Raw genomic sequence first — 20,013 nt, 5'->3', positions numbered from 1 at the left:
GTGAAGGTTCTGACCTATTTGGTTCCTGGTGATGGCTTTCTTTTTTCTAGCTTTTCACTGTATCTTCACACTGCAGAGAAATAGAAAGGAAGATTTTTTTTTTTCCTTCACAAAAGGACACCAATCCTTTCCAATTAGGGCCCCAAATTTAGGACCTTGTTTAACCTTAATTACTTTCTAAAAACTCCCATCTCCATTGAGGAGTAGGGCTTTCACATGCAAAATTTGGGGAAGAGGTGTTATAGTTTAGTCTATAGCAATGAATCATGTAATTTATTTCACTGTTCTCTCTCATGAGAATTTATGCTCTATTATTTTCTTTAAAGGTTGCTTTTAAGGGTGATCCAGAAGCTGCCCTCATCCAATACCTTACCAATGAGGAGGCCAGGAAAGCCATTTCTAGCACAGAAGCAGTTCTAAACAACCGATTCATCCGAGTCCTGTGGCATAGGGAAAACAATGAACAACCAGCACTACAATCCCCAACGCAGTTGCTTCTGCAACAGCAGCAAACAATGAGTCACCTCTCACAGCAGCACCATCACCTTCCACAGCATCTTCATCCGCAGCAGGTGATGGTGACCCAGTCTCCTCCATCATCAGTACATGGAGGCATCCAGAAGGTAATCTAGTTCACTAGGAATGAAAGGTCTGGTCCTTGAGTGTTCTACATTAGAGTGATTGATGGATTGATTTCCAAACCAGCATCTGATCCCTTAGGAGCTTATTAGAAATGCAATTTCTTGGGTTTGCTCCATCCTACTGAATGGGAATTTCTGAGGGTGAGAGCCAAGAATCTGTGTTTAAAAGCTCTGCAGGTGCTGGAGGTGTGGCTCGTGTGGTAGTGTGTCTGCCTAAAAGCTCTGCAGGTGGTTCTTAAATACCTTAACATCTGAGATGTGTTGTTCTCCATCACAATCACTTACCTAGGTGCAAATTCCTGGGCCTCATCTGTAGTACCAAATCTACAGAGTTGATCTATAGATATGGGGGCCTAGAAGTCTGAAGTACTCTAAAGGGATACACATCCATTGTCCACCACTAAGCAGCTCTGAATCTAGAACTACTTTGTTTTATATTAGAATTGGTCTCCTTTGTATCCATCCATTTGTCATACTTTTTCCTGTGGAGAAAAATCTTATTTCTTTAAAAATGGAGGCCAGGTAAGCAGCTCATGCCTGTAATTCTGGCTCCGTGAGAGGCATAGGTAGAATTATTGAGGTCAAGGCCACCCCAGGAAAAAAGTGTGATACCCTATCTGGAAAGTAAAGTGAAAAGAGCTGGTCAGGGGTGTGACTCAAGTGTTAAGGCAACTGCCTAGTAAGCTTAAGGCTCTGAGTTCAAATGCCAATATCTCCCCCCCTCAAAAAAAACTGGAATGGAAGCTCCAAGTAAATTGGGATTTGGGGATATTTTGGTAGGATTCCCCCCCCACTTCCACTCCCAGTACTGGGGCTTGAAAACTCAGGGCCTATACCTTGAGTCACTCCACCAACCCTTTTTTTCTTCTTTTTTTGGGAATGGGTTTTTTTTTCCAGATAGGGTCTTGCAAACTGTTTGCTCCAGCTGGCTTCAAACCACAATCTTCTTGATCTCTGCCTCCTTAGTAGCGAGGATTACAGGCATGAGCCACTGGCACCTGGCTTTTTTTTTTTTTTTTTTTAAGGATGAAGTCATACTGTGTAGTCTAGGCTGGTCTTGAATTTGTGATCTTCCTGACCTAGCCTCCCAAGACCTAGAATTATAGGTGATGCCACCAGAGCTGATGGAGGATTGCAAGTTCAGAGTCAGCTTGGGCCATATATCAAGGCCCTGTCCCCCCGACAAAAAAAGTCTTCCTTGTACTATAGTGTCAACTCCATCCTCATCATTCCTACTCATTAACACCTAAACCTTCATTCACTTTTGCTGTTATACCCATCATATTATCACCCACATGTGAATACTTGCCCTGGATGCAGAGTAGATAATGAAGGAAATGTTCTATTAATACAGCTCAAGATTCCTTATGTTTTTGACATGATTACTTCATACTGGCATAGTGTCAACAAAATCCCCTATCTCCAAAGTATTTATTGGAGAGAATATTAAGAAATTATTAGCAATCCGGTGTGCATATATACACACATTCTGTTGTGACATATTTTATATTTTTAGTGCTGGGTTTTGAACACAAGGCCTTGTGCATGCTGATAAGCATGAGCTTTGTGACTTAGCTACACCCTCAGATGTTGGGACATACTGTAAACACCCATAAAAGTATGAATAATACAACATAATAATGTGTATATTCACCATATTACCTAAGAAATAAAATCCTACAGCTAATGAAGGAGCCTCTCATTCCGATTTCCTTATCTTCTTCCCCAGAGTAATCACTATCTTAAATTTGTATTATTCTTGAGCATGTTGTAAGACTTTTACCACATATGTGTTTATTTTGTATATATGCAGATGATGGGAAAACCACAGACACCAGGTGCATATGTTCTTAACAAAGTTCCTGTTAAACATCGTCTTGGACATGCAAGTGGTAACCAGAGTGATGTGTCACACTTGTTGAATCAGTCTGGTGGTGCTGGGGAGGATTGCCAGGTATGCATTTCTGTGTCCCTCATAAATAGATTTAGAGACATTCAGTAGCACAAAGAAAGAAATTGATTATCAGCCAGATTTGTTAAATGCCTTATTTCTCCAATTAAGAAAAGTGTGACGGTTATCCTAAGTATAGCAAATGCACCTCCCTAATTTCCTTAACTGAGTCAGAAATTTTGGTAGTTAAATTTTGTTTTCTATTTAAAGCTAAAAAGGAATTTGAGTATTTTAGACTATCCTCTCGCTGTTGAATTGCCTTTGCTCTTGGTTAACATTAGTTAACCAAATATGTGAGGATATCTTATCTTAATCTTACCTTAATCTTACTGGTAAAGAATCATAATTCATATTAGCTCCTAGATAGAGGGGTGTTTAATACTTTTTATGGTTTTGGAAGCATTCATGTTTTTGTCTATGTTCAGTCATGATAGTGGAGTATTCTTGATCTATCTACCACAAGCATAGCCTTGTCTTATATTGATACTCTGTGAAATGCATTAATAGAAGGACAACTAAGGACTATCTTTGACTGACAGGCCAGCTTCTAGGGGCTGCTCTTCTTTTTCTCATAATTAAAATTTAAAACAAAGAGAAATAATGGGATTGCATTCAGAAACAGAATGTTACTTAAATTTGTCTTTTGCATAACAATTTATGCACAGAGAATTAGCTTTTAATTTCTATGTGGTACTGGGACTTGAACCCAAGGCCTTCACCTTGAGCCATTTCACCAGCCCTTTTTTCTTTATGGGTTTTTTCAAGATAGAGTCTCACAACCTGTTTGCCCTGTCTGGCTTTGAACTGCAATCCTCCTGATCTCTGCCTCCTGAATAGCTAGGATTACAGACGTGCGCCTCCAATGCCCGGCTGAGAATTACCTTTTAAAATGAAGTTTTAAGATGTAAATGTATATTTATATTCACATACTCATTTTAAGCATAAATATCCATTTATGTGTACTTTTAAATAAATGTATTTAAATATAAATATTAAAATTTTAACTTTAAGAAAGTACACTTCTGTTTCAGAAAGTCCACATTTTCATCATAATTGAGGGAATTGACATGATCAATTAAACAAAATTTAACTTTCAGGAAGAGTAAATATTGTCTTTCTGGAAATGATCTTAATCATTTTGAAGATTTATTTTAATAGTGTTTATGTGATCTTTGCTTTTTGGTTTTGTTTCTTAGATATTTTCAACTCCAGGTCATCCAAAAACAATTTACAGCTCCTCAAACTTAAAGACGCCTTCAAAACTTTGTCCAGGGTCTAAATCTCATGATGTTCAAGAAGTTCTTAAAAAAAAACAGGTAACAGTCTCCATTCTTGCCTTATAGAGGTAGGGTCTCTCTTTTTTGTTCAGGGCTGGCCTTCTCTCTCTCTTTCTCTCTCTCTTCCCCCCTCCCCCCAGGCTTTATGCTTGCTAGTCAGGCACTCTGCCACTTGAGCCACGTCCCCAGCTCATCTTGCTTTTGTTAGTTTTCAGGTAGGGTCTCTCTTTTTTGTCCAGGGCTGGCCTTGGACCATGATCCTCCTAAGGATCCACTGTAACTGGGACCATAGGTGTATACCCCTATACCCAGCTTACTGATTGAGGTGAGGGTCTCACTGACTTTTTCCCAGGACTGGTCTCAAACTGAAATCCTCCCCATCTCCATCTTCTGGATAGCGGGGATTACAGGAGTGCACCTCTGCAGCCTGCTACATCTCATAATTTTGAACTTTGAACTGCAAAAATAAGGGTTTGGCTTGTTACATTGGCAAATGAAAGTAGCTCTTGTTTTTCTTTAAAGACATTCAGATCATTCAAGTCAATAAACCTTAAAGGTACAGCTAGTTGGCCCCCAGTTTAAATATTTTTTAAAATATTTTTTAAAGTACAGTTGTAAATGTAATCTCTGTGATACTGGAAATGTTGGGGAAAATATATTCAAAGGTTTCATCTCTGACTATAGCCTTTTTAAAAAAAATAGATACATAAATAAAGACAGGGCCAGCACAGGTTTGCCTTCAACTCTCAGTCTTCCTGTCACAGCCTCTCAGGTGTTGGTACTTTAGGCATGTACCTCATCACTCCTCAACTCCTGGTTTTATACCTTTTTTTTTTTTTGGCAAGACTGAGATTCAAACTCAGGGCTTCTTGCTCGCAAAGCAGGTGCTCTATCACTTGAGCCACACCTCCAGTACATTTTGCTCTGGTAATTTTGGAGATGGGGTCTCACAGAGTATTTGCCTGGGCTGGCCTCAAACCACAATCCTCCCCAATCTTAGCCTTCAAGTAACTAGGCTTACAGGCATGAGCCACCAGTTCCCAATTTTACCTACTTTTTGAATAGGAGAAAATCTGAATTCAGAGAAAGATGACCCAAGAAGAATTGAGAATATAGTAGCATTATATATTATTGGCAAATTTTGTTATCCATCATTTGATTTCTTCATTACCTATCTATATAGGAAGCAATGAAGCTACAACAAGATATGAGGAAAAAGAGACAAGAAGTGTTAGAAAAACAAATAGAATGCCAAAAGGTAAGAGCTCATTATTTGTATACTAGCATTGACTTGTAGGACAAATAATAATAATAAAGTTTTGGATACTTTTTGTTGGGACTGGGGTTTGAACTCCAGGCTTCACACTTGCAAAGTGATGCTTCTGATCTCAGCCTCCTACGTAGCTAAGATTAGGCATGAGCCACTGACCTCCAGCCACAATAGTAAAGTTTTTAAGGCCTAAATTTATGAAGCTAGTCTTACTTTTTTCTGGTTATTTTGTAGATGCTGATATCCAAGCTAGAAAAAAACAAAAACATGAAACCAGAGGAAAGAGCAAATATAATGAAGACTTTGAAAGAACTTGGAGAAAAGATCTCACAATTAAAAGATGAACTAAAAACATCTTCTACAGTTTCAACACCATCCAAAGTGAAGACAAAAACAGAGGTATCTGTTGGCATTTTTCATTTAACATAGGGTTTATTGAATATCTGCCATGTGCTTGGTACTTTGAAAATACACAGCAACCCTTAGGTAGCTATTAGATGCACTAGTAAAGTTACTGTAGAGTCACTACAAGACTAATGGGGGGTAGTCGAAAATTATAGTCCAGTGTGTTTCATTGTTTCTGTGGGTACGATGTGTTCACTTTGAGAAGAGTTACTAATTCTGTTTGAAAAAGAAGTGTTTTGTTGTGTTTGACTGGTGCTGGGGATCAGATCCAGTGCTACATGCTCACTAAGCAGGCTAGTACTGTGTCACTGAGCTATAGACCAGTCCCAAAGATGTGTTTTTGTTTTGTCTGGTGGTATTGGGGTTTGAACTCAGCCTCGTGATTGCTAAGTAGGCACTCTATGCTTGAGCCACACCCCTAGCCCTTTTTTGGCTTTAATTATTTTTACGGTAAGGTCTCACTTTATGTGTAGACCAGCCTGGACCTCAATCCTATGTATGTGAAAAATATTCTCAACTCCCTCATCTCAGGTGACTCCATTTTATGTAGTACTGTTGCTTATTATTTTCCAATGATATCATTGTGATCTCAACATGTTTGCAGTATCACATCTGTAAATTTAAAGTACCCATGTTTATTGCATTCTCTTACTCATTTTCCCAAAAGAGAGATATGTCATTGTGTAACTATGATCTGAATAAGATCTTGGAAGTTATATTTAAAAAAAAAAAAACTTTTTATTCTTGATTTTTCCAAAGGCCCAGAAAGAGTTATTAGATACCGAACTAGACCTCCACAAGAGGCTGTCCTCAGGAGAAGACACAACAGAGTTAAGGAAGAAACTCAATCAGTTACAGGTTGAGGTAAGATTTAAACCATCATATTTAACATCTCAAAAAAATAGATTTTCCTCTTCCTCTACTTTCCAAGGTTTGGTCTAACAATCTGTATTACATTCTACTTTTGTTGTTATTTAGGCTGCAAGATTAGGTATTTTACCTGTGGGGCGAGGAAAGACCATGTCCTCTCAAGGTCGAGGAAGAGGCCGAGGCCGTGGAGGAAGAGGGAGGGGCTCACTAAATCATATGGTGGTGGACCACCGCCCCAAAGCACTAACAGTTGGGGGATTCATTGAGGAGGAAAAGGATGAATTACTTCAGCATTTCTCAGTAAGTTAAAAGTAGCAAATGCTAACTCTAAATATTCAGCATTTTGTTTGCTGCAGTCTGTATAGAATATGAAATGATATATAGGTTAGAAAATTTAGTTGTAAAAACATGGATATTAGCAGCTTCTTATTAATATATTTGAAGGTCAAGAAGTAGGTCTTGCTTTGCAATTCCATAATTCTCCACATAAACACATTTATAGTGACAAGTTGTTCAAAAGCTACATTTGATTTTTTTTTTAGGATTATTACATAGTATACCAGGTATTTCTAGTTAATAAATGAAAGTAATCTGGAAGAGAGGCAAAAATACAAATAAAGAATTATTAGAGTAGTGGACATGTTTATTGTATTTTGTATACAGTGGCATACACTTATATAAACCTGGAGATTTGCTATAGGCAAGTATTTTTATTATTTTGGACATATACAGAGTGTGTTCTCTTTTCCAGCAACTAAGTAATTTCTTCAATAAATACTTAATGAAATAAAGTGTTTTCATACATGATCTCCTTTTATCTTAATAACTGCATATGTGTGAAGAACAGGAGAAGTGTATACATGTGAAATTTTGTGTTCAGATGTGAAAACCAAAGCTTAAAATGCCATCCAAGATCATACAGTTAATAAATACCAGAACCAGGATCACTACGTTCCTTGTTCTTATCAACACTATTATGTGTTGAAGTTTATGAGGCACATCTTGAAGACCAAGGCTTCTTTTCAAGTGTGTTCTGGTTCCATGTTCATCCATCCTGTTTTACCAGACTCTTGGAGAATGGCAGGCTATTAAAAAGAGCGGGCAGATTTGACAGTCGACTGGCTGTGGCTACTTTACTCTTGACCCAGTTTTTCCACTGCTGTGACCTTTATTTTCCTTTTTTGTATATTGGAGAATTAAATGACTCCTTCAAAGGGTAAAGAAGTTAATATATGGAGGAGCACTATAAATGCTGAATCTTCTTTTGAAGACTGTTTGATTTTTCTCAGTGTTAAGTATATAAAATTAAAATCCCCTTCCCTAATAAGTTCAGCATTTAGAGTTAACTCCAGCTCTGGTGAGGTGATAATGGATTATGTATAGCAGAATTTTTAGAAATTTGAATCTTTGCAGGAAGTTCTAATCACAAAAATTAGGAAATCTTGTTAGGCAGGATGCTGAGTCCTGGAGTTTTGGGTTAATATGTAAATTTTGACCCAGAAGTCATGTTCAAATGGATCTCCTTCCTTCTCAAAAGTAGAGCCATTCTAGAACTTCTAATAATACCAATTTTTATGGACATGTACTAAGTCTGTAATGTAGCTTTCACTTGGCAGAAATGGTTGTGTCCAAGCCTTTGAGGAAGAAGCAAACAAAACTAAGGTGGATGAAATTACGTCAAGAACAAAACAGTGCCATTGATTTTGATGGCTTTGGAGTGGAGAGAGTTGGAGTGCTCTAAGATGAGTATTAGGAACACACCTAAAGGGAACTTCTCTAAAGTTTTTGTATTCTACAAAGACCAAAATACTGTAGTTCAGTATTCTACTAAAACCTGTGTTTTCAGTATTCTTTTACTATTTTTAATCATGAGTGAGCAGTAGCTATACAAAAAGATGATGAACAGGTTTTAGTGAAGCTATGCTTGAAGTAGAAGTATCTAATTCCGGAACCCTTCAAAATTATTGTATCCAGTACTCTACTTCTAAGAATTTATCATAAGGGAATTATGATTCTCTATACCACTCTCAGCAGTGAAAATGGAAACCATCTAATTATCCAACAGTACTTTGCTGCCATTAAAAACACAATTTTAAAGAGAAATAATGTAAGAATAATTTTCAGAATTGACTATTAAGTTTAGAAAAAGGTGAGATACAGAAATGACACATAAACTTGAAATTAAAGTGTATTAACTAACAATTTAAATTGTTAGTTCTGGGAAACAGAATTCAAGTTATTTTTTAATTTTTTTGCCTCTAGGCACTCTATTCTTCATACTTGCCAGTGAACATATGCTGTTTTAAAATCAGACTTTTTACCTTAAACTTGCTTTTAGGACAAGCCATCCAGCATTTTTATGCCATGCATTTTAAAACCAAATTTGAGATGTGTGTTGATTTTGGAGCCCAGGTATTTGTATAGAAAATCCATACAAATTAAAACATCAAAGCTGGGGTCTGAGTGTTAGAGTGTCTGCCTAGTATATGCAAGGTACTGGGTTCATCCTTGGTACTGCAAAAGTAATTAAAAGTATATACAAATTAAAATGCATAGACTAATATGCAATGTGGGTTGTATATACTAACATGAAACATGCGTTTATATGTACATATTTGAATAGTACACATGTAAAGCTTGGCAGACTTTTTCTGTAAAGAACCAGGCAGTAAAATATTTCAGGCTTTTGTGATCAAAATATGGTCTCTGACACGTTTTTTTCTTATCCTCTCCTTTCCACTGCATCTCCCTCTCCTCTTTCCTCTTCTACTTCATTTTCTTTTTTTCCTTTTAATAACTTTTTTTAAAAAGTGAGATTATTTTTAGTTCACAGGCTATAAAAAACAGGGTGCTGAGTGGGGCTTATTGGTAAGATCTGGTAGTCCTGCCATTCAGGAGCTGAGGCAGCCTGGACAACACAGAACCCTACCTCTTAAGACAAACAAAAACAGGGTAGTGGATCACATTTGGCCTCAGAGTTGTAGTTTGCAATGCCCTGATTTGTTATTTACTTTACATAAGTTAAAGATATTTGTTTTAAAAATATGAACTATTATAATATCTAAATAGAACTTTATGCAGTGTTTTTCCTTATGGTACTTGCTATGCAAGTACTCTACCACTTGAGCTATGTCCCTAACCAACTTATGCATTTTAAAGATAAAAATCAATGAGTTCAGAAGGAACCTTTTTTGGCATTACTGGGGTTTCAACTCAGGGCCTTGCGCTTTTTAGGCAGGTGCTCTGCCACTTGTGCCAAGCCCCTAGTCCTTTTTGCTTCAGTTATTTTTCAGATAGGGTCTCTTGTTTTTGCCTGGGGTTACCCTTGGGCCTCCTTCTTCCTACTTATGCTTCCCAAGTAGCTGGAATAGCAGCATCTGGCTTAATGGTTGAGGTGGGGGAGGGGATCTCTCTTTTTTTGCCCAGGTTGACCTCAAATCTCAAGCTTTCCAACCTTAACCTTTCAAGTAGCTGAAGAGCTTTTTAAAAAAGAGAATGTTTATATATCTTTGACTTCCAAGAGATCTAAGGATATTAAAAATCTTTACGAGGAATTCCCACTAGGTATTGTAACAGTAAAGTTTAGTTCAGAAACTGAAAATTTTATGTTTCTTTATAAGCCTTGCTTATAAGCCTTGCTTATAAAGACAGGACAAGACAAGTCAGGACAGGACAAGAGCTAAGTTGTATTCCTTAATCCCTGGTTAAAAAGAGAGTTTTGGCTAGCTTCCCAACAAGTTCCCACTAAAGCAAAAAAAAAAAAAGAGTTATTTTCCTAAGTGCTTGTTCTTTGTGATTTTTCAAGCAGCATGGATCAGCTAACTTCAGGATTTTTACCAGGGGGCTGGCAGAGTTGCTCAAGTGGTAAGAGTACCTGCCTTGCAAGTGTGAGGCCCTAAGTTCAAACCCAGTGCTGCAAAAAAAAAAAAGATTTTTGTCAGGGGTGGTAACTTATCTGTCAGAATTGGGAAGTTGGAGGCAGGAGAACCGCAAATTCAAGACCAGCCTGGGCTACTTAGTAAGTTCCAGGCCAGTCTACATAGTAAGACTATGTCAAAAAAAAAAAAAAAAAAATCCAAGGCCTGAGTGTTGCTTCCTGGCAGAGTATTTGCCTGGTGTGTGCAAGACCCTGTGTCCAAATCCTAGAAAAAATAAAAAATTGTGTTAGTGTAGTTTAACCTAGTGATATAGGATGGAACTTGATTTTTTTTTTTCTTTTTCTTCTGACTAGAAAGTAACACATGCTTCTCTTACGATACATTTGACTGCAAGTAACTTGGAAAATGTAGACCTTTCTTTTCAAGAGGTCTCAAGGCAGGGAGGTTTTAGAGAGGATAATTCAGAAACTCAGTCACATGAGTTCCTTGTATGTTTCTCTTCTGCCTTGCTAGTAGGGCTTTTATTCTTTAGTATTTTCCCTCAGGCTACCTAAATTCTGCTGCAGCAGCAAGCACTTCAGCCTCTAGTAAAATACCTAAAGGCAGGAAAGGAAGGGTTCTTTTCTTATGCCAGTGTTTAAAATAACGAGGAAATTATTTTTCACATATTACTGCCCACCCCTTCACTACTCTTACTCAGTGATGAGTCCTGAAGTCTTAGCCAGAAGTGTCACATACACGTCTCTAAACTAATCCTTGTTGCAGGAACCAGTTACCATGATTTAATTAAATTAATCATGGTTTGCCCTCCCTGAGGTTCACCTGTAGTGATGGCTGACGATGAAAATAAGGATCTGTTAAAAAAGAAAAAAGTTAAGATTGTTGATTAGATAACTGAGTGTCTTCCTTGATATTGATTGAAGAAAACTTAGAAGCATGTAAATAAGAGAACAGCAACAACTTCAGGTATCATAGAATCTTCTGTTAGGAATTTCTTAGTTTTAATTTAATAAAAGTTCACACATGCATATCATTCGAAGAATCAGATTAACTTACCAGTCTCCTGCCCCATTCTCTTCATTTTCCCTTTGTTGAGACATTCACTTTTAACTAATTCTTTTGACATTTTTTTCACGTGGTTTTTCTGTTACGTCTTGATTTTCTAAATTTAGGCATTATATGATACCTGATTTTCTCCTAGCCTTTATGCTTCCTATTTCCTCAAGTTTTTGGCTTTGTTGTGTTCTCACTTTCTCTTTTCTTGTGGAGGTAGGCCTTTAAACAACAAATCCTTCTACTGTCACTTTGACAGGTATGGGGGATATGAAATTACGTACAACATACAGTCAGTCAGTCCTTCATCTTTAGTCAGAAAGCCCCTTTGGGCCTTTTTTTCCTTTTTTCTTTGTTTTTTTTTCCAGTGCTGGGGTTTGAACGTAGGGCCTCAAGCTTACTAACCAGATGTTCTAACACTTGAATTACTCTGCCTGCCGCCACTCCCTTTGGATCTTAAGAGTAAGAAATTTAGAAGTCTGAGTTACTGTATATCATCTCCCCACCCCCCAATCCTCCCCTAGGCTTTGAACTTAGGGCTCATGCTTACAAAGCGTTCTACCGCTTGAGTCACACCTTCAGTTCATTTTGCTCTGGTTATTTTGGAGATGGGGATCTCATGAACTGTTTGTGGTGCTGGCCTTGAATGGCATCCTTCTAATCTCAGCCTCCAAGTAGCTAGGATTTCAGGTGTGAGCCATTAGTGCCTGGCAAATATTATATAATTATAATTTCTCAAGAATCTCTTATTCCCTATCCCTGCCATTTCTAGAACTTCAAATAAGATACCTAGGTACTTCTGTAATTACTGAAGAGTTCTCACGTACAGTGGGCTTTCCTTGACAGGGTTTTCTCTGTCTTTCAAGTATCTAAAAAGTATATTTGGGAGTTTTGCTATGTGTAGAAGTGATACCTTATGTTAGGCAAGTGATTTTCTTTTGTGTTCACTATAACAAAAGTTACCTTTTTTCTGAATTTAATATTTTGAGAAAATTCTGGTTAGTGTTTCATTGATCATCATGTATCAGACTTTGTTAAACATGATTAGCAATGTAGATGTTTTGTAACTCCTGATTTACCATCATTATTTGTTACAAGTGATTGGGAGGTTATCTTTTCTGCATACTTTATTGTATTGAGTCTTCAGATAAAATTATAATTTTGGTAGCTAGTTATGAAATCTGTTAATAATTTGTAACCCTTGCAAAGTCAGTGAAACTCCAAACCTTCTTTTTCCTGCTCAAATTTCTTTACAAAGATAATTCCTGTTTTTATAATATCCCAACTATAGATTACAAAGGAGAAAGCACCACAAATCTGAAATATCATCAGTTACATTTGGGGTGGGGTTATTGTTTTTGGTTTGTTTGTTTTTGGAGACAGGGTCTCACTATTAGCTCAGGCTGGTCTTAAACTTGTGATCTTCCTCCCTCACCTGAGATTACAGGCATGCACCACTATACCTGGCTCAGTTACCTTTCCAGCTCCTATGTCTATGATAAATGCACACTCTACCCAATGATGTATCGTGGAGAATCTTTCATCTTCATAAATCTATGTATACATTTATCTTATTTAAAGGCATTTTGTTGTAAAGACATACAGTAATGTTTGTGTCTGGTCCCTTGCTAATGGTAGGTTATTTTCCATTTTTCACGATTATGGGCAATGTTATATACACCTTACTGGATTTGGCATTTTTGAATGTGATTACTCTTCACCATGTAGGATTTTCTTGCATATTGCAAGACCCTTAGCCCCCTTTCTCCCAGTCTGCTAAATTCTAGTTAAGTGCTTTCCAATCTGTGTGAGAACCAAAATACCCGCTAGAGTGATTTACTGTCTCCAATTAAGAGCCATTGCTGTAGGGAAAATCCTAGGAATGAGATAGTCAGATTAAAAGCAGGCATATTTAAAGTTTTAGTGTAGCTTGCAGAATAACCATTCAAGAATGTTGCACTATTGGTGACATAGAGTATCTGTCCATACCCTTATGTGACACTTGAGTTTCGTTTTTCATCTTTGAAAGTCAGGTAACTGACTAGTACACATTTGACATCAGTGTCTGATGTGGGGAATTGCTGGGCTAGGTAAATCTCTCTTTGAGCAACTTCTACCAATGAAGTTCCAAGAACCCTAAGCTACTGCATGTAGCTTTTCCTTTATGGTATATGGTTTAACTCATATCTCTTTGTGTGTGTGTGTGTGTGTGTGTGTGTGTGTGTGTGTGTGTGTGTGTGTACATACACATACATTTTAATTTGAGTTACTTTAGTTCCTTGGTGGCCACACACATATACAAAATATATATAGATGGAGTAAAAGTGTATACTACTCTGAAAAATAAGATTCCTTTCTACCTGTAGTCACTCGGTATCACTACCCATAGGAGTTACTGTCACCCATTTCTCATCTGTTGTCTTGACATTCGCTCTCTCTCTCTCTCTCTCTCTCCCCCTCTCCCTCTCCCTCCCTCCCTCCTTCCTTCCTTTCTTCTCTCTCTTTCTCTCCTGCATGTTCTTTTCACTTGATACATACTAGATTGTTCTATATTAGTACATATGGTTAATTAGTCAACAATATTTAATAAATAGGGTGCCTTTAAAGAGAAACACATACAACAAGTTTATGCATTAATGAATTAGCAAAAATATTGTGACCCTCTAGAGGCTCATAAGAACTTAGCCTAACCGTTTATTTCCTGATCTCCTGTGGGAGCAGTGGATTAGTATTTGCTAATCCAGCATTTGCAGCAAATTTTTTTGGACATAACTACCACAAAAATGAAGAATTTTTTAGATTGTGCAGGTACTGATTCTTAGATATTATAGTATCATTCTGTTTTTAAATTTTTATATGAATGGAATCGATGGTATGCATTTTTTTGTGTCTGTGCTGCTTTTGTTTCATTATGTTACATGTGGCATTTCTTTGCTGTTTTTATTTGCTATATAGTATCTAATTGAATAATTATACCACAGTTTACTTTTCCGTTCTCCCATTGATAGGTATTTGGGTTATTTTCATTTTATGGCTTTTATTATTAGTGTTGCTATGGACATTCCTAAAAGATGTCTTTTATTGCATATATGTACACATTTCTGCTAATGTGTGTGGAACTATTGAGTAAACCACATCAAATTTAGATTCTTAACCAATTTAGGATTCGTTGGATTCTAACTAGTCACGTATGAGAATTCCTGACTTGGTATTATCAGGATACATCTTTAGTTGCTAATCTTACTTGATTTGTTATAAATTAGATAGTAGGGGATTTATTCTTAGTTCCAAGACAGCATACAAATTAAACTTCTAGTTCTTCCTTTAATAATATGTATGCAATAAATACATTTAATTCCTTAAAATTCCTTTTTGGAGGATTACTTTTTAAAATCTTTATTACAGATGTAAAAGTCTTTCTGCTTTTTCTGAGTATAAAATTAAGATATTTTTATTTGAAAATTTGGATAACACAGAAATGAACAAAACAAGCAGTGGAAGCCTATATAAGTGGGCTATGTTGAAAGGATAAAATAAAGGCAAAGGATGTCTGTTATACACATTACCTGATGATAGCGTGTATATTTGGATAAGATCATTTGGATTTATCAGTTTAGAATGTCCCAGGAGTCACTGTGTTTCATGTTAGGTCATAAGCACCAGCCCCCACAAAGAACAATCAGAATGTTTTCCGTGGGTCACAGGATGATATCTACACAGGCAGTAATTGGTTTGCTCTGAGTCTGACTGACGCATACTCTTACCATGCAGTGATCCAATTGTGTTTTGGAAACATTTGGCAAATACTTCATGAGCCTTATCAAAGGTTTTCCTATTCAAAGTAGAGTGAAACCTCAAGTTAAAAAGATCCCCTTCAGTTATGTTTTTCAGAACTGCACCAGAATAGGGCTATTCTGCAATCCAGCACCTTTGATAGAACAACTGTGGGGATGACTCAGCATTCACTGTTATGAAACTTTAGGTCCCCTTTCTGTTGTCTCTGTTGCTTTGTCTTTAAATGGGCTGGAGGATTTGAATTCAAATTTTAGAACTGCAATAAGTAAATAAATAGCTGGGGAGAAAAAAAATATTTAAAAGTAATACCAAGAAGTACATTTGAATCAGAGCAGTTTTACCTTGGTTTAGGACAGTGTGTGTTTAATGTTTTTTGAATACATAGATGAGCTGGGAGTACTTGACACTGAATGGCATTTCAGAAGAAGAAGTGGGAGGAACATTATCAGATATAAGCAGGGATGTAAGAGATGCAGTAGAATGAATTAGCATGAGATTTTTGCTGTCTTTTAAAATTACTTATTTTTGAGTGAGTGTAAATTTGTAAATACCAAACTCAAAAGTCAATAAGTGGATTAAGAGTGTTTGTTTTTCTTACCATGACTTTTACAGTAGAATGAGTATGTAACTTAATCAAGATAAATGCTAAAATTTACCTGACATACATATAAACCATAGACTTTTCTAGGCAGACCAGGACATACAGTTGCTTTAGTTACAAAGTGTTTCAATTCAATTCTAGATTGTGGATCCATCTTAACACCACCCCCCCATCATCATCCTTTTAAATAGCAGAGTTTGAAGAAATCCTTAGTAAGTATGGGTGCAAACTTATGTATTCTTCTAAAATATATTTTAGGCTGCAAATCAAGGGTCAAAATTCAAAGACCGTCGGCTACAAATATCATGGCACAAGCCCAAGGTACCGTCTGTATCCACTGAGACTGAGGAAGAAGAAGTCAAAGAGGAGGTAAATTCAGTGATTGAAAACAAGGGTTGAATTAGATAACTTCTCAAGTCTATATTTTTCTTAACATCAAATACTATGGAATTAAAAAATAAATAGTTTTCTTTCATTATACAGTTAGTTAAAATAGTCTAGAAATAATAATCAGTGTCTTAAAATCTTTGACTAATAATTTTTCTTTTTTTACTTTGTATTTCTAATTAGTTCATTAAAGTGAACATAGCCAGTTTGGCAAATTATTTCTGATTCCATTATTTTTCTTTTAAAAGATGTCAAGCAGCTGTAGTTGGTCAAGTATTTTCTGGCTATATTAGTAGTTTTATATAACAAAAACAGAAATACTCTCCACATTAAAAGGAAAAAAAGAAAATTGGGCATGGTGTTATACATCTGTAATCCCAGCTACTCAGGAGGTGGACATAGATGGATTGTGGTTCAGGATCAGCTGGACAAAATGTTAGTGAGATCCTATCCCAAAAAAATAAGTCAGGCATAGTGGTACACACCTGTAATCCCTGCTACTCAGGAGGCAGAGATAGGAGGACCAAAAGTTCCCAGGCCCACGTGGGGAAAAGTGTGAGACCCTATTTGAAAAACAAAAGGACTGGGGTCATGGCTCAACTTTCATTGCTTAAAATAAGGAAAAAACAAAAAACAAATAGCCTTGGTATTTTGGTAATGTTTAGGGTACTTGTACTTTGTGCAAGATTTTAGATTTTTATGTAAGATTTGTAATGTCAGTGTAATGGGGAAGTTACTATATTTTCTGTTCATTAATTGGATACACCAGGAAAGACTTGGAGTTTTAGTGGTCGTTTATTTTTTTCTCATTTTTAAGTCAACAGAAATAAAATTAAGTTTAATTTTTACCAGAGACATTTCTCATGGATATTTTTTCTTTTAATTTCTTCTAGTAAACATCTACTTAGTATTTATCTTCCTGATGTTAGAATTGAAGTCTCTTATTAGCAAAATAAACAGAAGATAAGAATTTGTATCCATTTAAAAACATGTCTGGTAGAGTGGCTCAAGTGGTAGAGCACCTGCCCAGCAAGCTTTAGGCCCTGAGTTCAAAACCCCAGTACCGAAAAAAAAAAGAAAGAAATCTAAAGTCACAACCAAATAGGAAGAATAGTTCTGATGTTCTGTTTCACAGAGAATGATTATAATTAACAATTATTGTAGTATACAATTCAAAACAGCTAATAGAACTTTGAATGTTCACATTGCAAAGAAATGAAATCTTTTGTGTATTCTGAGTTGATCAATACACAGTGTTTATTTAAATGTACCAAAATATCACACTGTGCCCCATAAAAGATGTACCATTATTATCTGTCCAAAGGGGAAAAAATGGTGTTTTTTTCTTTTTCTTTCTTTTTTTAGCCCCGAAAGATACTTTGAATGCATCACTTATACATATCACCTGGCCTTTGGATATTAGTGTGTTTATCCCTTGGGTTAGAAAGCATTTTACTGTTCACTACCACTAAGCAGATTTTACCCTCTCTTTCTTCAGGAAACAGAAACCTCAGATTTGTTCTTGCACGATGATGACGATGAAGATGAAGATGAATATGAGTCTCGTTCATGGAGGAGATGAAATCTGATGCAAGCTGTATAATTTTTAGGAATATTGTTTAGAAGAACAACTTTTTAAAATTATTTAAAGAAGTCAATGAGCCAAAAAGATTTTTTTATTTTTCTTTTCAACACAGTAGGTTTAAGGACAGCAAGTTTGCTATTTAAAGGCATCTCATAATTGTACATTGTACTAAAAGCACCAAAGGCCTAGTGACTCTTCCACAGTGGTGAAGATCCGCAGGAATGACAAGGGTAATCTCTAGAGCCTTATTTTCCACACCACTTGTTCTTGTTGTATTGGTGTTGGATTATGATGTAAATGACAGGGTGTTCAGAAATTTTATTTTGGATTATAATCTGCTGATAAAATTTCATTAAATGTCAAAATCGCCTGGAATCTCTTAACTCTCAGCTATTATGGATGGGTCGTCAGACAGTAGGAGGTATTTGTAATTAAAATACCCTTTTGCTTTCAAGAGTTGTCTTGAAAGAAAAGTAATTTTAATTTTTTTCTTTTTTTTACTGTGGAGGAGCCCAATTTACTTCAATCTTAAGTTCTTTTTTCCATAGTTTTTATGTATAATAATACTATTTCAGCAAAATTCACAATAAATTCTGCATTCATAAATGCTATAAAGCAATGGTAGCCAGCTCAGTGGTATTTCCATCCTCTCATTAGCTCATGGACGTACCCTGCTGCTCGTCTTTCTTTGCTTTGATACTTAGCGAGCTTTGGTTTAGTTAGTCCTCTTTTTTTTTTTTTCTTCAAAACCTGAACATGCAAAAGGTGTTTACTTAATGCCCCTTTTCACCTTTCCTTTTCCTCCTCATCCCTTTTTACTAGGAGCCTGACTTACTGAGATAAGTGCTTCAGTTGGGCCTTTAAGAGTCAGTACCCAATAAAAGGTTTAAACCTGCACCTTGATAAATAAGTGATGTTTTGATAAAAATAAAGGAAAGATTTTAGGGGGAAGAGTCACTGACTTCCCCCTCCCCCATCTTCTGAAGCTTCAGTTTAGTTATAGTTCTACAAAAGGGTTAAAAAGTATCTGAAATTCTTTTCCTAAATTGAAAAGATGGGGAGGTGCCTGGGGGTAGGGTGGGCAGGGTAGGAGGCTGGTGTGCTAGTAATGAATGGGAGTCATAACTTGACACTGATCAGATGACCTTGTATTTCCCTAATTTTATAGCTTTTTGCTTTTCACAAACATACCCATCCTTTAGTAGGCAGTTTGCTGTGTGCGTTTTTACTGTACACCGTATAGAGTATCTGTTAAGTAAAATATATGTGTAAATTTATGTCCTTGTGTTCTGAATGTTAAATGGAAAAGCAGAGAAGCAACACTACTCTTTTCTGACCCCTGGGGAAATAAAATGATTTATGTACATAGGATGTCACTTTTTCAAGGTTATGTACATCTGTGCTTTTATATGTGTGTGGTATGAAAATTTGAAACTTCCTGTTGGCTTCAGAAGGTTCTTGGTGATCACTATATCAAGAATTTTGTTTCCTGAAGTAAAGAATTTCTCAAAATAGAAACTATTCGCTAAGAAACTTAAAACCATCAGGACTCTAGATTTACTTAGCTACATGAAGTTAAATCCCATGTTCTGATCATCCTTTCCCTTTTACATATTGTCCTGGAATGATGTGTCAAACCAGGATCATATTTAAGTTCATAGTAAGGACTTCCTCTTTCTGGGTTATTGTTTTGTTTCTGATAACACTGAAGCTAAAATAAGCTCATAAAAGAAGGAAAAACGTTAGAATTGGGAACCTATAATAAGCATCTTGCTCCTTACTCCTCCATCAACTCTAATGAAATTTTATTGATGTTTGTGGCTCAGTCAGTATATATTTTGGAAGATTCATTGTGGTGAATATTTTGAGTCCTGACAGTTTAAACGTGATAGAGGGAACAAAGGATTTATATATTTTTTGTACAAAGTTTTTTCTTAAACTGTATAATTTTGTAAATAATTTGTTTGGGTTTTTTTCTTTTGTGTACTAAAACTACCAGCGTATAGATTTCAATAAGAATTGTTGTATTTTTGTATTTGGAAACTGAAAATTACAGTAAATTAATGGAGCTGTAAAGAAAATTTTCAGTAGACTGACAGTTCGACAGAATGAAATTCCTTTTCATATGATTTTTTTTTAACCTCAAAATTGACATCTTGTTACACTCATTATAGAGAGAGTTGAGGATTTGTTTGACTTTTTAGTTATTGGGGACGGGATGAAAGAGAAAGGTGCTAAAGTGAAGAACAGAGGTATAGCTTTTCATTAAGGTTTTTAGTCCTTTGGATAAGACTTGAGTT

At 36.2% G+C, this 20,013-nt stretch overlaps 1 protein-coding gene across 5 annotated transcripts in view; it reads left to right on the top strand.

Annotated features, from left to right (window-relative positions):
- The window catches only part of Rbm27 (RNA binding motif protein 27), a 66,201-nt gene extending 47,739 nt beyond the window's left edge, over positions 1-18,462 (top strand). For 4 of the 5 annotated variants that reach the window (XM_074076728.1, XM_074076726.1, XM_074076727.1 and 1 more), the window contains 9 exons: positions 327-623; positions 2,455-2,595; positions 3,789-3,908; positions 5,053-5,127; positions 5,374-5,538; positions 6,304-6,408; positions 6,523-6,714; positions 16,000-16,110; positions 17,627-18,462. In XM_074076728.1, the coding sequence (XP_073932829.1) occupies positions 327-623; positions 2,455-2,595; positions 3,789-3,908; positions 5,053-5,127; positions 5,374-5,538; positions 6,304-6,408; positions 6,523-6,714; positions 16,000-16,110; positions 17,627-17,710 (1,290 nt within the window). In that variant the 3' untranslated portion in view covers positions 17,711-18,462. The remainder of the gene's footprint in view (positions 1-326; positions 624-2,454; positions 2,596-3,788; positions 3,909-5,052; positions 5,128-5,373; positions 5,539-6,303; positions 6,409-6,522; positions 6,715-15,999; positions 16,111-17,626) is intronic. The other variant, XM_074076729.1, reaches the window with a different exon arrangement.
- The last annotated feature ends 1,551 nt before the right edge of the window (positions 18,463-20,013 follow it).

Source organism: Castor canadensis, chromosome 6 (assembly GCF_047511655.1).
Source record: "Castor canadensis chromosome 6, mCasCan1.hap1v2, whole genome shotgun sequence".
In the NCBI taxonomy this organism is placed as follows: Eukaryota; Metazoa; Chordata; class Mammalia; order Rodentia; family Castoridae; genus Castor; species Castor canadensis.
Note: the sequence above shows the minus strand (reverse complement) of the source record. Positions and strands in the feature narration are given on the sequence as shown.